The sequence below is a fragment of the Cetorhinus maximus genome, chromosome X (assembly GCF_964194155.1).
Source record: "Cetorhinus maximus chromosome X, sCetMax3.hap1.1, whole genome shotgun sequence".
Taxonomy (NCBI): Eukaryota; Metazoa; Chordata; class Chondrichthyes; order Lamniformes; family Cetorhinidae; genus Cetorhinus; species Cetorhinus maximus.
The window spans coordinates 7647258-7663502 of record NC_135917.1 but is presented as its reverse complement, the minus strand read 5'-3'; the positions used below and the strand labels follow the sequence as shown (position 1 = coordinate 7663502).

The following is a 16245-nucleotide window of genomic DNA, read 5'->3' as shown; positions in this document are numbered from 1 at the left end:
TCTGTTGCATATTCAATTGTTCATGTGGATAGTTTATTGTATAATATACAATACATTATGTACAGTGCATGTTAAATGGTATATATTATGAAGAGTATAACTTTAGTTATTTTATGTGGAGTACAGACTGTGTCATTTGATATCAATGATGAACACATGACCAACACCTTTCACGACCACAGGACATCCCAAAGCACTTTACAACCAATGAGGTATTTTTGAAGTGAAGTTACTGTTGTAACGTAGGAAAGAAGTTTGTATAAAATTGCCTTATCTGTACAAAAGGACTTAAAATTTTTTAAACAGGTAACACCTTCCTTAAAATAGCATGTGGAGGAAATTCATATGTGCAGGTTATTGTGATTGTTACTTTTTAAAATGATATTCATTCACGGGATGTGGGTGTCACTGGCAAGGTCAACGTTTACTGCCCATCCCTAATTGCCCTTGAGAAGGTGGTGGTGAGCTGCCTTCTTGAACCGCTGCAGTCCATGTGGTGTAGGTACACCCACAGTGCTGTTAGGGAGGGAGTTCCAGGATTTTGACCCAGCGACAGTGAAGGAACGGCGATATATTTCCAAGTCAGGATCCAATATTGGATCATTTATATTGGTAAACAATACATTATATAGGTTCATTTTATACACTATTGTTCATCATATAGTTGTAGCATATTGCACTGTATAGTTTATATTGTGTATATGTGTATATTTTGTGCAAATTATTCCTTGTTAACCCTCTGCAGACAAAATATTCTTAGAGAACACAGTGCTGGCCAGGTAATACTGCTGAGTCCCTATCATTACCATTTATACTGGGATACCTGCAGCAAAATGGTAACATAGAAATTGAAAATGTAAAATTGAGGTACACTACACATTGTGAAGAGCTGGAGGCCGGTTGCAGGCTGAAATTCCTTCGCAAGACTCTATATTGCTTTCAGAAGCCCTTTTTAGCTTTGCTTTGGTGATTTATGTCATCTTTGATACCACTCAATTGAACTACAACCTCCTGACTTGCTGCCAGCTCTCCAGTGCCTGTGGGAATCCAGTGATGCCAGTCAGTTCCTGGAATGTTACAGCACCAACTTTAAGGCAATGTAAAGTAAAACTACCTCAATATCAAACCATACAGAAATTCAAAACACTCCACAAACTCTCCCAAGGTAAGAATACAAACACATAAGGATCAGCCAGGAAAAATTGCTCAATTATTATTTATAAACAGATTTTTGAACAAGTTCATCTCAGGGAAGGAGGTATGCAGTTTATCTTTGGTTGAAATTATACTGCCAATTTTGCACTGATGCCTAGTGGTTTCCAAATCACCTTGATGCGAACATAGTGACTTGCATTTAGATAGAGCCTTTAATGTGTTAAAATGTCACAAGCTGCTTCTCAGAAACAATTATCAAACAAAATTAGACACCGAGCCACATAAGGAGACATTGGGCAGATGGCAGATGAACAAAAGCTTGGTCAAAGAGGTGGGTTTTAAGGGACACCTTAAATGAGGAGAGAATTCGAGTCGGAGAGGTTCAGAGAGAGTATTTCAGAGCTCAGAATCATGGCAGCTGAAGGCACGACTGCCACTGTCAGAGATCACAGAGTGCAATAGAGATAGAGGGGAAAGGTTACGAAAATGGCAGTATAACTCATGAGTCAGATCCTGATCATACTCTGGAACACGAATGTCAAGATATATATCAGGCCACTTCTACAGGCACACTTTCTGCACTGGAACTGTATAGAACCAGTGATATAACTGCAGCTCTTATAACATCCCCACCCCACAGAGAACACAACTCTGCTAACTGAATATCCAACTCTGCTGGCACAATAGAATTATCTGATAAGTCAAACTGATATCTGAAGTATAACTACAGCCTTGATATCCTATAATCGTTTACATATTCCAAACTAAGAAACAACATATTGACTAAAGTGACATCAACATCCTGTTTTTTAATCAAATGGATGTAAGCTCTTATCTGTATCGTATTCCGCTGGTCTTAAATGAAAGAATTTTTCAATGTGTTCAGCTTGCTCTGTTACATCCCGCCTTCAAAATACTGGATAAATGTTGTTAACATCATTTGTAATTTGTGATGTGAAGTGACATGATGTATTTTTAAATGGCAACAGTGCAGTTGACTACAGATGTGCTTGAGTTGCTCCACTAGCTGCACTCCAGATGTAAGCAACCACTGGTACCAGGAACTGCGAAGAACACTGCAGGTGGATGATTACAATTCTGCCACTGATGAAGGTCATGACTTGGGAGTAAGCTAAATGCAGGGAGCCAGCGATATTCGCTTGTCTGCTGGGTCCTTGCAGGCAATTTTAACCTGACCTGGTGCCATCAGCATTAGTATGGCATACAGTTGCAACAGCAACGTCCCACTATCAAACATAATTTTACACCGAGCCACATAAGCAGATATTAGGACAGGTGACCAAAAGATTGGTAAAATAGGTACATTTTAAGGAGAGTTTTAAAGGAGAAAAGAGAGGGTTAGGGAGGGAAATCCAGAGCTGAGGGCCTAGGCAGCTGAAGGCCCAGCCACCAGTTATAACCCAAAATAAAACTGGCGATAAAGATTGTCTGCAGGGACTCAATCAATCCTTCTTTTCCAGCCACTGGCAGCCTGAATACACAGGGTCAGCAATCATCCTGGATTTCCAGGAATCTCCTGGACCTGCTGCAGATCAATCTCCTCAGCAGTGTTGTGATGAAGCTGGGAGAGCCTGCATACTCTCTTCAGCTCTCCCCAGGACCTTTCAGGTGGCAGCTTCTGGCACAAAAGCACCAGCAGAGACACTCAACCACTAGGACCTAGGGGCATATGCAAGCTGTGGGCAAGTGTCATGTGATCAGATGTGATGTGAGCAAGGTGTCACATAATCTGACGTCATGTGATCACGCCTCCAAGAACATGTCCAACGAGGACTGGAAATGCTGTGTTCATACAGACCATCAAAGGGAACCTTGATTACTGGCCTCCATGTACCGTCAGACACATCCCAGTGCATCAGGGACCTTGGGCATTTCAGAACCACTTCTTTTTAATGCAGAGCTATAACATGTGGCTACAGAAAAGTTTCACATGAAGACTCAGCATTATTACCTAGTGTTACACTGTGCAGCCAGAGTCATCCATTTCTACTCCCATGTTTAAACATTGGGTCCTGGAGATTAATTGGATCCCAAGCCAGGTGGTGAAGTATGAAGCTAGACACAAATTTTTCTCTTGATATTTGGTTTATTTACAGAGTGCAGCATTACATATGTCTGCCTCCTACCTACCAACAACCCAGTGTTCCAGAAGTCTTTCTTTACACTCTTGACTTTACCAATAGAAAATAAACAAATAAACCTAATAAACAAATTAACGGCCCCTTAAAGGGGCACTACAACAAAAAGACAAAGCTTTAAATGATGATGCACTCCAGCCCCTGCGGTGCCCACCGGTCACAGAAGGCCTCAAGCGTACCGTTGGACACGGAGTGCTTCCTCTCCAGGGACACCCGGGTGCGAACATAGCTATGGAAGAAGGGCAAACAATCAGCCCGAACGACCCCTTCCACAGCCCGCTGCCTGGAACTTTTAATGGCTGCCTTGGCTAGGCCCAGGAGCAGGCTAATGAGGAGGTCCTCCGCTCTGCCTTCCCCCCACCCTCCATACCGGGTGGCCAAAGATCAGGAGCGTGGGGCTAAGTGCAAACAAAACCCGAGAAGCAGCCCCCTCAGATAATGAAATAGCAACCTCAGACAACCTACATATACGTGGAATGTGGACTCCTCAAGGCCACAGAAAGGAGTCCTGGGAGTCCGTGAACCATCTTAATCATCTGTTGCACGAGACCACTGCGTGCAACACCATCCATGCCAAATCACCGATGGAAAAGGAGGGGACTGCCACGTAGAGAGCCTCCCACTGGGGCCCCCTGCCACCTCTGGACAGCAGAAGTCTTTCTGACAGCAGAGGGATCTGGGTGTCCTAGTGCATGAATTACAAAAGGCCAATATGCAGGTACTGCAGGTAATTAGGAAAGCTAATAGAATGTTGTTTATTGTGAGGGGAATTGATTACAAAAGTAGGGAGGTTATGCTTCAGTTGTACAGGGCACTGGTGAGACCACATCTGGAGTACTGCGTACAGTATTGGTCTCCTTATTTAAGGAAAGATGTAAATGCATTGGAAGCAGTTCAGAGAAGGTTTACTAGACTAATACCTGGAATGGGCGGGTTGTCTTATGAGGAAAGGTTGGACAGACTAGGCTGTATCCACTGGAGTTTAGAAGAATAAGAAGCGACTTGATTAAAACATATAAGATCCTGAGGGCACTTGACAGAGTGGATGTGGAAAGGATGTTTCCACTTTTGGGAGAATCCAGAATTAGGGGTCACTGTTTAAAAATAAGGGGTCGCTCATTTAGGACAGAGATGAGGAAAATGTTTTCTCTCAGAGGGTGGTGAGTCTTTGAAATTCTCTTCCTCAAAAGGTGCTTGAAGCAGAGTCCTTGAATATTTTTAAGGCAGAGGTAGATAGGTTCTTGATAAGCAAGGGGGTGAAAGGTTATCAGGATAGGCAGGAATGTAAATTTGAGGTTACAATCAGATCAGCCATGATCGTATTGAATGGCAGAGCAGGCTCCAAGGGCCAAGTGGCCTGCTCCTGCTCTTAGTTCGTATGTTTATACTCTTTTGAAAAGAACATTAAAGTAAATAGAAAACAAAAACAGAAACACCTGGAAAAACTCAGCAGGTCTGGCAGCATCGGCAGAGAAGAGCACAGTTGACGTCTCGAGTCCTTATGTTCCTTCAACAGAACTTTCTTTATACTCTTTTGAGTTATCAACAGTCACAGATTGCAACTCTTTTGAGTACAATCACAGTTCTTGGTTTTCCGGGAGTGGGACATGAACCCACAACCCTCTGATTCAAAGGCGAGGGTGCTATGAACTGAGCCACAGCTGACACCTCCAGAACTTCCTTTATATGTGCTCAAAATACTTAATCAATCAATGCCCTTCACTTGTGTTTCCTCAACCTCTACAATCCAATTAACACCCTATTAACATTGGGATCCCATTACAGGAGAATGATCTCTGTGCCCACTTGCTGCCAGACCTGCTGAGTTTTTCCAGGTATTTCTGTTTCTGTTTTTGTTTTGGATTTCCAGCATCTGCAGTTTTTTGTTATTATTATTAAAGTAAATAGGCTAATTAACTAATTTACAGCCCCTTAAAAGGACACTGTTACAAAAGACAAAACTTTAAAGGAAACTTGTCTCATTGAGAAAACAATCAAGTCTTTGTTTCTAGGCTCTTTTTGAGAAACAAAATCAATAAATTAAACAAAAAAGCTAAAAACTAAAACAAAACCCTCGACCGCCCGCTACTTGGACCTGTTGATGGCCACCTTGGCTAGGCCCAGGAGCAAGCTTACGATGAGCCCGCCCGCCTGCCCGACTCCACACCAGGTGAAGTCTTTCTTTATAAGTTGCTGTAACTCTTTCGAGTAGTCTTTCTTTATATGTGCTCAAAATACTTAATCAATCAATGCCCTTCACCTGTGTATCCTCAACCTCAATAATACAATTAACACCCCATTAACATCGGGATCCCATTAAAGGAGAATGATCTCTGTGCCCACTTGCATCTGCAAACCCCTAGTTCTCTGTTGTTGGTACACAAGGGATAATTCTTAATTGATTCGCCTGATGGGAAACCGACAGGATCAGCTGGAATGCCAGTTTTACACCCCTGCCAGATTTTACCCTCTACTGAGGCCCAAACGAACAACTGTCTGGATTCTCAAAAGCTGGTGCGTAGGAAAATCCATTTTGATTTAACCAGGCTTTCATAGGAAGTGAATCTGGTAAGTTCACTTTGAGGGGCTCACTGGCGGCACGAGGCCCTATGCATTGGCAGCCTGTGAACACTGGCACAAGTCTCATGTAAAATAAGAACAGCTCCCAGTTGGCACCAGAAGCTGGGGCACTGCCAACCACAGCCCACAGGCTGATAGAGGCTCTGCTGAGCCACTTCAAGGTATATTATGCAATATCAAAGATGTGACATGCAGATGGGATGCTAATGAGATTCACAAATGCTGACCCTAGTTTTCAGAAGCGTTCACACAGCAAGAGATTTGCTGTTGGCAAATCCTTTGCCTCTTCTGCTGAAATTCTGAAAATGAATGATTAAATTAATTGTTAATACTTAGCAGTAAAAGGAGGTCACTTGTTTTGTTGGGCTTAGCGAGCAGGGGTAGAGATTCATAATGAAATAAGTGAAAAACCCTGAATTTCAAAAACTTGTGACAGTCTTGTAGAAATCATGTGATTGATACTTTAATATGCTTGATCCCACAGAATGCACGTTAGCTGTTAGGAAACAGTGCCTGTTCCATTCAGGCATGTCAGGGGATCACTAATTTTATAAAAGCGGAAATCAAAATTTATGCAATTGGGCAGAATTTTTACAATGCCAAAAAGATGACGTACAGAGTAGAGAACTTAGTGCCCACCTCCACCACCCCTCCCGATTTGAGGCTGTGTTGACCTCTCTGGAGCACCCCTGCTGCCATGTTACGTCTGGTGCTGGGGAACATGCCAAAAGAGGTGGGGACAGGAAACTGTGTGGGTCAACAGTCCTTAAAGGACTGCTGGTAAAAGTTTAGGGGTGAGTGGCTGCATGTGGGGGCAAAAAAAATATTGCAGCCTTTCCAAAGGCTGTTTAAGGCAAAAAGTAAATGTAGGCTGAAAAAATCAATGTGTCGCCAGGAAATGGTGGGAAAGTGATGGAGTTGCACGGTACCCATTTTTATGGTTGGCAGAGGTGCTCTAGCATGAGATGGGTGCGAGGTGGATTGCCTCATTTAGCACTCCACAGCACCCTCCACAGAGGACAGCTGTGTGGCTTGCTGAGCCACATTGGTGCTGGTGGTGATGTGGGGGGGAGGGGGGTGGAGAATGATCAGGGTTAAGAGAGTGATCGTGGCCATCACTGGCAGCGTCGTCCCTCTTACACAGGTTCACTGCTGTTTTCCTGGGCAGCAGGTCTGCAATCGGCTCTGTACTGGTCTGGAACCTATGAAGCCAGCTCCTCCTGGTCATTGGGAGGTAGGTGTACTAAAGCCTACAGATATAGTTGGTGGCTTATGGGAGATGGAAGGAGAGTGGGTCTGGTGCCTGCTGATCTGCCTGACATGGCTATTTTTCATCTTGTGTCACTCCAACCATGAAATACTGCAACTGGGATACTTGAAAAGCTAACCTTAACTTGCTGACCGCACGATCAGACTCTTCACCTCTATGCCTTGTCATACCCTGAGCTCCAGTGAAGGTTTGTATTGTAAGGGCTCCTTGCTCATGTCTACTCTTCCTTCAGCTGTGCCTCACTGGAGAACATTGGGAATAGAAGCAGGAGTAGGCCATTATAGGCTAAGGGTCCAAGTCCCACTCAAAGGCTTGAACATAAAATCCTGGCTGACACTCCCAGCGCAGTACTGAGGGAGTGCTGTACTGTCAGAGGCACAGTCTTTCAGGTGAGACATTAAACTGAGACCCCACCTGCCCTCTCACGTGGACATAAAAGATCCCACAAAACTATATCTGAAGAAGAAGAGCAGAGGAGTTCTGCCTGGTATCCTGGCCAATAATTGTCCCTCAACCAACATCACCAAAACAAAATATCTCATTGCTATTTGTGGGAGCTTGCTGTGCACAAGTTGCCAAAAGTACTTCATTGGCTGTGAGGTGCTTTGGGCATCCTGAGGTCATGAAAGGTACATTAGAAATGCAAGTCTTTATTTCGGTCTTTCTTCCGGGGTGTGGGTAGCATAGCAGTTATGTTACTGGCTCTAGTAATCCAGAGGGCTGGAGTAATGATCCAAGACTGGAGTTCAAATCCCACCATGGCAGCTGGGGAATTTAAATTCAGTTAATTAAATAAATCTGGAACGAAAAGCTAGTCTCAGTAATGGTGACAATGAAATTACCGGGTTGTCGTAAAAAGCCATCTGGTTCACTAATGTCCTTTAGGGAAGGAAATCTGCCGTCCTTACCTGGTCTGGCCTACATATAACTCCAGACCCACAGCAATGTGGTTGACTCTTAAACATCCTCTGAAATGACCTTGTAAGCCACTCAGTTGCATTCAAGAAGGCAGCTCACCACCACCTTCTCAAGGGCAATTAGGGATGGGCAATAAATGCTGGCCCAGCCAGCGAAGCCCACATCTTTTGAAGGAATAACAAAAATTCCTGTTCTGCTGAAGTCTTGCAGACAATATTCAGCTCATTTCCATTCCACATAAACACTGCATACTGCTTAGGAGAAAGAATATAATTGTCCCAAAAAAGTTGGTGACTTTTGTTCCATAAAAATGCCAACAAAAATGAGCAACACAAACCTGCCCAAAAAGTGCTACGCAGAATGGCAAAAAACAGGTTAAAAGAAAGGTCTGATCCTTTAAGAGCTCCATCATTTAGGCCCACTCCAGCCCAATGCCATCTGAAGCAGATGGAAACATCACACTAAGCTTCGCTTAATGCATTATAATAATTAAATGATGCCACGAGTCTTTTTCACTGAGATTCCTTTGGCTGTCCTATAATGCCTCACAGAAGATTACACTTGGGTACTAAAGTAGTGCAGATCTGGCTGCTTGGACCTTTGCCAGATTTTTCAGTATCTCAACGCCTTTCCCACTGGGCTGAGGAACCAGAAAATTTACCCTAAAAAAATTAGCTGAAAATGGACGGCATCACAAATTGGTTTCCTCAGCCAGTGATCAGCCAGAACAAATTCCCCATCCAGAAAATTCCCAGTCTAGCCTGTACCATCTCAAGTGGAGCAAAGCAGATAGCAATGGGAGGAAAATGTGGAGGTGAGGACTTTTTTCACACACTTCCAATTGATTGAGGAGTGGCTTTGATATATGCCTTCAAGGTATCCACTTTGTGGAACACCTTCACTCAGTCCGCAAGTATGACCCCGACCATCCTGTCGCTTGCCATTTTAATTCACCATCATGCTCTCGTGCTCACATTTCTGTCCTTGGCCTGCTGCAATGTTCCAGTGAAGCCCAATGCAAATTGGAGGAACAGCACCTCATCTTCTGATTAGGCACTTCACAGCCTTCTAGACTCAACATTGAGTTCAACAACCTTAGACCATGATTGCTGTCCTCCATTTTGATATTTTGTTCCCCCAAGTACCAGTCTGTATCTTGTTCTCATGTTTTGCTGTCAGACAGCACTGACCCTTTTTCCGCTATTAACACATTCTGCTATTTTGCTTTCAGACAGTGCTGATCTTTATTCTGCTACTAACACCTGCTTTAGTCTTTAATACTATCATTACTGCTCCCTTTCTTTGTCCTTGACATCTTTATCATTTAATCTCTCCTGACATCCAACCTATCCCTGACTTTCTCTTTTGTTCCACCTGCTCCTCCCCGCCCCTCCTTTTCAACAGAATATAACACATCACATTTCTACCTCTCTCCAGTTCTGAAGAAGAGTCATATTAGACTTAAAATGGCCAGAATATAATGCTCGTTGGGCAGGCGTGCACCCGACCCGACTGAGCGTAAAGTGACGCGCGATGACGTTGGGCGAGCGTCCCGATGTCATCACGCACTTGTGCAATATTTCGGTCGGCGGGCACATGCCCGAGTCGGTAGTGCGCCCGCCGACAATTAAAAGGCCCATTAAAGCCATTAAAAAGTTAATTGAATTAAATTTTTTGCTGCCCGTCCAACCTTACGGCTGGCAGACAGATGAAAAGGCCAAGCAGCCTTTGCACTGTTTAGGAAACCTCACCCATGGGCAGGTTGAGATTTCCAACAGCAAATTTAAAAAAAATTTAAAATTAAAACATTTCATTAATAACATGTCCCTGTTCATGTGACAGAGTCACATGAGGGGACATGTTTTATAATGTTTTAGTAATCTGTATTTTTAATGTTCTAAATTCTTCATCTCCCTGAGACAGCTCTGTGCCTCAGGGAGCTTTTCCAGCACATGCCTGCGCTCATGCGCAAACTTGCGCTCTCGCCCTCCTCCCCCCCCTCACACAGGCAGCGTTGAGCGCTGCCGCGTGCGTTTCACGCTGGGTGGGCCTTAATTGGCCGGGCAGTGTGAAATTGTGATCCGGCCCCGATCGCAGGCGGAGGTCGGCTTCCTGACTGCCCCCACCAAGCCCACCCAATGAGGGAAAAATCCTCTCCTCTGTTTCTCTCTCCACAGATGCTGCCAGACCTGCTGAGTCTTTCCAGCACTCCCTGTTTTTATTCTTCCAAGGTACATGCCTTGCATCACAAGGTTCTGGGTTCAAGTCCCACGCCAGGGCTTGAGCCCAAAAATACATGCTGACACTCCAGTGCAGTACTGAGGGTGTGCTACACTGTCAAAGGTACCATCTTTCAGATGAGACGTTTTTCACACAGTGAGCGGTTAGGGTCTGGAATGCACTGCTGGAGAGTGTGGTGGAGGTGGGTTCAGTCGAGGCATTCCAAAGGGAATTAGACTGTTATTTGAAAAGAAAGAATGTGCAGGGTTACAGGGAAAAGACAGGAGAATGGAACTAGGTGAGTTGCTCATTCGGGGAGCTGGTGCAGACAGGATGGGCCAAATGGCCTCCTTCTGCACCAAAACAATTCTGTAAACCGAGGCCCACCTGCCTGCTTGAGTAAAAGATCCTGTGGCACTATTTTGAAGGAAGAGTAGGGGAATTATCCCTGGTGTCCAGGTCAACCAACATCACAAAAGCAGATTATCTGGTCATCATCACATTGCTGCCTGTGGGAACTTGCTGTGTGCAAACTGGTTGCCATGTTTCCCATAGTACAACAGTGATGGCACATCAAAAAGTACTCCTTTGGCGGTAAAGGGCTGTCAGTGGACTGGGAGTAGGTCACTCAGCTGCACACAGGGCAGAGAAGAAGTGGAAAACATACATCGAAAAGAAGGTCGCTCAAAAGAAAGCAATGAAGAAATTCCACTTGAGTTCAGTGAGTTGCCTTAGGAATTCTGAGTGACAGGAACCACTAAGCCAAACCTCGTCTGCTGCTTCTAGACGGTAAATGAATCACTCAGGTATGTTTCATCAGTGCTGCTGCGAATTGTCAATGTCCTGCATGTCACTGATGTACAATGTTATCTGGTAAGTAGAATAAGGAGGATGGCAATGATTGATGCAAGATGGGACACAAGCTACCAGTCAGGAAGACAGAGTGGCTAGTGGGAGCCAGTTGCCTGTGGATGCAGCAGGGATGAACCGGCATCTGTTTTAGAAGCACATCCTCCAATTTGTTCCCTCTTTCAATTTGCTCCTTTTTCAGAAATGCTGCTTAACGAAAATCACTTTCATACAGACTGCCCCAGTGTGAAATTTTACCCGAGTTAATTGTGGTCGATCAGTGAAAAACAAAATGGAATGAAGAGTGTGCCATAAGGAGTGTGCCATTGGTTCCTGGCTGTGAGTTATTAGTACAGTGGGATGACTCTGGCCAGGGCATGCTATCTGTGAGGATGAAGTTACTTGGTGTGGCAAAACAATATTGCATTTTGTCACCAGGATTTACAAGCCTGGAATCAATTGATTCTTCAGTGGAACACAAACTTCAGAAGGAGCTTTTTCAAAAGAATGGAACCATGCAGGATAGGAGGGTGCTATACTGAATCCTAGATCTGTGCTCAATCAGCAGATTGATTCCTGACCTATGTGAGCTGTGTGAAACTTGTAAATGTTGATGTTCAGAGAGGTTTGGGTGTACTCATACAAGATCATACGATCATAAGAAATAGGAGCAGGGGTATGCCGTTCTGCCCATTAAGTCTGCTCCACCATTCAATAAGATCACAAACAAATGCTGACCTTGCCAGCGAAGTCCACATCCCGTGAGTGAATAAAACAAAAGGTCACTCAATTCTGATCGACTAATTTCAAATCTGGGTTATCCCCAACAGTTGACATTAATTTTAAATCAAGTGATATCATAAGAGTAACGTCATTGGTTCACAATTTATTATGCTATTTTGTTTAAAGTGTGCACTGGTGACATCTAGTTACCACGACATGGGTAGAATCTTGCATAATAGACTGACATTCTGGATATACCAGAAGTTACAGCAATAACCGCCATAGTATGCAGCTTCTAAGATTACTAACTCTTGGGTCAGACAGTTGTTACCTGTTTCGCCCCAGACAGGAAGGTATTCATCTTGCTGAATGTCCAGCATCAGTTCCAGACCATTCCCGGTCCCTCCTTTCAATGTTGTCAGGATTGGTTGGTCTTTAGTCTGTCCCGAATTAAAAGTGTAGCACTTTCCATACCTTGTAAACACCTGTAGGAAATAAAATGGCTCAAGTTAAATATTGGGAGGTCAAACAAGCTATAAACTAAAATCCACTCTGTATCAAAATGTGCACAGTCGAGCTTCTGAAATGACAAGAGTTTGAACCTTTGGCCATTTTAAAGGGGAAAGAAGTTTAGGTCCTACGTTACCCAGGCATCTACTGTAGTTCTGTGGGAGTGCTGCACTGTCTTGGGAGCTGTCTCTCAGATCACTGGCTGGATTTTGCCACGCAACCAGATTCCAATGAAGCTGGCAAGGGTTGTGGTGGAAACTGGAGTGGGGGAAGGAGGAGAGGAGTAATGGGGTGCTCAGTGCCTCCCCATCCAACGTGAATCAGATCAAACCTATGGCTGTTCATGCATCTTGGCACCAAAAAGTATAGCATGCCAACATCAATGTCACTAGAGTAGGAGGGGATTCTGAAAGGGGTTTGAATCCAGGGGACACCAAACTCACCAGGAAAGAAAATTGAATAGAAAGTAAAATCAGCCAGGGTGTAATATCAGTGTTACACACCAGAGTCCGATAGATAACAGGTTAGGTTAAAATTTCCCCAATCCTGCATTCCCATCTAAACTAAAACTAAATTTGCATTTTATGGACAATGATAGAATGAAGCTCAAAGTGTTTCCTGCGCCTAATGTCACCTGTGGAACTGGTTTAAAACCTAAAATTTCCTTCAATTTGAGATTGGTTTTATCCCAGGCTACAGAGCATCCAATGATGATTGGATGAAAGGGAGTTTCCCAATACTTGGAACTGAGAAGCTCCTGTCAAACATAATTGAAGGAAAGTTGTACCGTGGAGTGTTAGGTTTTGAGAAAGGAACTGCCCCAAAATGACCACGTTTAGATTTGTTCTCCTGAAAAAGCAGTGCTTCTTGAAGCTTAAGGTCTTATGATATTGTTTGGGGTTACCATTAGGGAGATAAATACAGGAATCTAATCTTGGGATTCAGATAATGTGATGACACCACTCTTGAGGGTTATAGTGCCATCATTACTATCCTGGTAATCTCTCCCTTTGTCCATGTACTGTGTCATTTGTATTAATGTCATATAGATCTTTGTGGCTGGTTATCATAACTAAACTATTCTGTCATTGTTGCTGTAGACCAATGGTTCTCAAACTGGAACCCCCTGATCCCAGGGAGGTCTGCAATGACCATCCAGGGGGTCCACGATACAGAGCTGGCCCACGGGTGGGCAATGTTGATGACCGTCGAGAGTGTGTGATCAAGAGTAAGCGAGTGACTGCCAACCGGAGGTGTCCTGTTCCCCCACCCCATGCTTCTGCTCCCCACTGGACTCCTGCTCTCTCTGTGCACCTAATCTCTCTGGGTTCTGCTCCCCTACCCCAGGCTCCCGTTCTTATTTAGTGTGCCCCCACTGCTGCTCCCCTAGTGCTTTCTCCAGGCTCCTGCGAGGCCTGGGCTCCTGCCAAGGATAGGACTGACTTTGCAGTGAGATTTAGACACACCAATCTCACTCATATCTGTAAGTATATACCTGTTTTCTTTAAAGGATTCAGAAAACACTTCACATACAACACTTTCATATGATGAGCATTATATAGTATTATAAGTTAGATGGGGGTCTGTGATTACAAATCCATTTGAAGAGGTCCTTCAACCAAAAAGAAAACCACTGCTGCCAACTGTGCTGACTGTATCCTTGCAATCTCTAACAATCATACTTATACCATGTTTCAAGTGCCTAAGCCAGTGACTACTATCCACTGAATCTGATTCATGCCAACACAATCCCACATATTGTTAGTCTTACATTAATTGTGTTTAATTGTATGCAGATGGTGGGCATTAACTGGGGTTTCACTTGAGCCTCAGGCTAAAACTGTGGTTGTTGGGTTAGGATGTGTATGCTTGTAACATGTAACTCTATAAATAAATATGAAAGTGCATAATTATTGGCTCCAGTTTCATTCTTCACCAGCTAGTTTTCTAGAGGAGAGCACACATGATTTAAGGAGTGATATCATCACTGTCTCTGCAAGTCATCCACACCTAGATCCATCTAAACGACCAGATTGCCTGAGCTTGTCAACTTCTCCAGCCTTCAAAGCATGAACATCCCTCACTACGGGCATTAAAAAAATTCCTAATGTACATTTTCTGCTGGTTAGACAGGCAATCAATCCAAAGAATGCTGCATGAATAGCTCAAAATTGGATACTTAAATCTACTTAGTTTCACCAGGAAGGCCCTGCTGAGAAAAAGTTACTGTAAATCTGAGTGGTGCTTTTTGCTATCTTACATTATGTCACTTTTCTCTCCATTCAATGCTGTTGTCGCTGGACTGACAATTTTTACTTGAGCCTGTGGAAAGTTTGAGCTGATGGGGAAATCATGAAAGGCTTGACAGGGAAAGCCCAGTACACTGCCAGCAAGAATAAGTTCGTGACTGCATTTGCTGCAGTTTAGACTGGTCTAGTAAGGCACGGCTTTCAGAGTCCCCTCTTCCACTTATGCAATGGTTTTCAAACATTCTTGCATGGCGGTTGCCTCCACCTTGTTCTAAAACTTCCAAAGGACAGCAGTGATATAGAAAGTGCTGTTACTCCAGAAACTGGGGAAGAAATAAGCCTGGGTCAATTTTTGGGCCTAGACTCAGTGGAATTGTCAGGACTCTGGAGTCAGTGGGGACCACTTGGCTCCACAGAACAGTTAAAAAACAATCTTTAAAACTTACTTCCAGCAGGGGGCTACTGAAGAATCCTAAGCAGACAGGCCCGACTCCTGTCCTGCTCATTGGTGACAAACTTTATGGAGGGGTATTTCAACAGGTCCTAGACCCCCATGTTGATGAAGAGTCCAGTGTCAGTTTCAGACGCCGCTCTGGACACCTGCAAAAATGGTCCCCACGAATTTAGCAGTGGCACCAATGCCTGCACAGATTGGCATGCTTTGTGCCCACTGAATGCCCTAAAATGGGTGCAACATGTACCAATTTCTACCCAAATGATGCTTGGATGTCTGTCAGAATTGCAGGTGTAATGATAGAATTTTCAGATTGTATAATAGCCACAAGGACTCCTTGGGACTTCCTCAAAATGTAGGAAGTTTGTTGTAGCAAATCACAAGCATACACAGCCTTTGAAGATTCGCTTGTTAAAATTCATTGATGGAAAATCACAGGGATATACATTTACTTTCCTGTAATGTATTTGCTGTGACCACTGCATTCACCCCAATATTCCAATGCTCTATATGGGCTGGACTAACTTGTTTCAAGCTATAAATGATGTTGAGATATGGTCAAAATACACGACTAGCCTTGTTACGAACAGCTTCACAGCTTTACGTTGCTAGGAGAATTACAGTGAATGGCTGATAGCCTGTAATGCTTTCCTATATTCACCTTTGCTAACTGATATCAACAACAACAACAACAACCTGCATTTATATAGCATCTTTCATGTAGTAAAACATTCAAAAGTGCTTTACAGGAGCGATTATCAAACAAAATTTGACATGTGAAGAGATATTAGGACAGATGCCCAAATGCTTGGTCAAAGAGGTAGGTCTTTAGGAGCGCATTAAAGGAGGAGAGAGAAGTGGAGAGTCGGAGAGGTTTTGAGAGGCAATCCCAGAGCTTGGGGTCTCGGTGGCTGAAGGCACGGCTGCCAATCATGGAGTGATGAAAATCGGGGGTGCACAAGAAACCAGAATTGGAGGAGTGCAGATATCTCAAAGGGTTGTGGACTGGTGGCAGTTACAGAGATAGGGAGGAGGTGGGGGGTCAGGGAGGGATTTGAAAATGATGATGATAATTTTGAAATCAAGTTTCCTGTCCAAATGGGCATACGCTGAAATCCTTGTAGATTGGTGGACGGCCAATGTACAGACCAAATTAAT

At 43.9% G+C, this 16245-nt stretch overlaps 1 protein-coding gene across 3 annotated transcripts in view; it reads right to left on the bottom strand.

Moving 5' to 3' along the window:
* Nucleotides 1-16245, bottom strand: part of LOC144672593 (acid-sensing ion channel 1-like) — a 226679-nt gene that overhangs the window by 87175 nt on the left and 123259 nt on the right. For all 3 annotated transcript variants that reach the window (XM_078534414.1, XM_078534416.1, XM_078534415.1), the window contains one exon: nt 12206-12359. In XM_078534414.1, coding sequence (XP_078390540.1) covers nt 12206-12359 — 154 coding nt within the window. The remainder of the gene's footprint in view (nt 1-12205; nt 12360-16245) is intronic.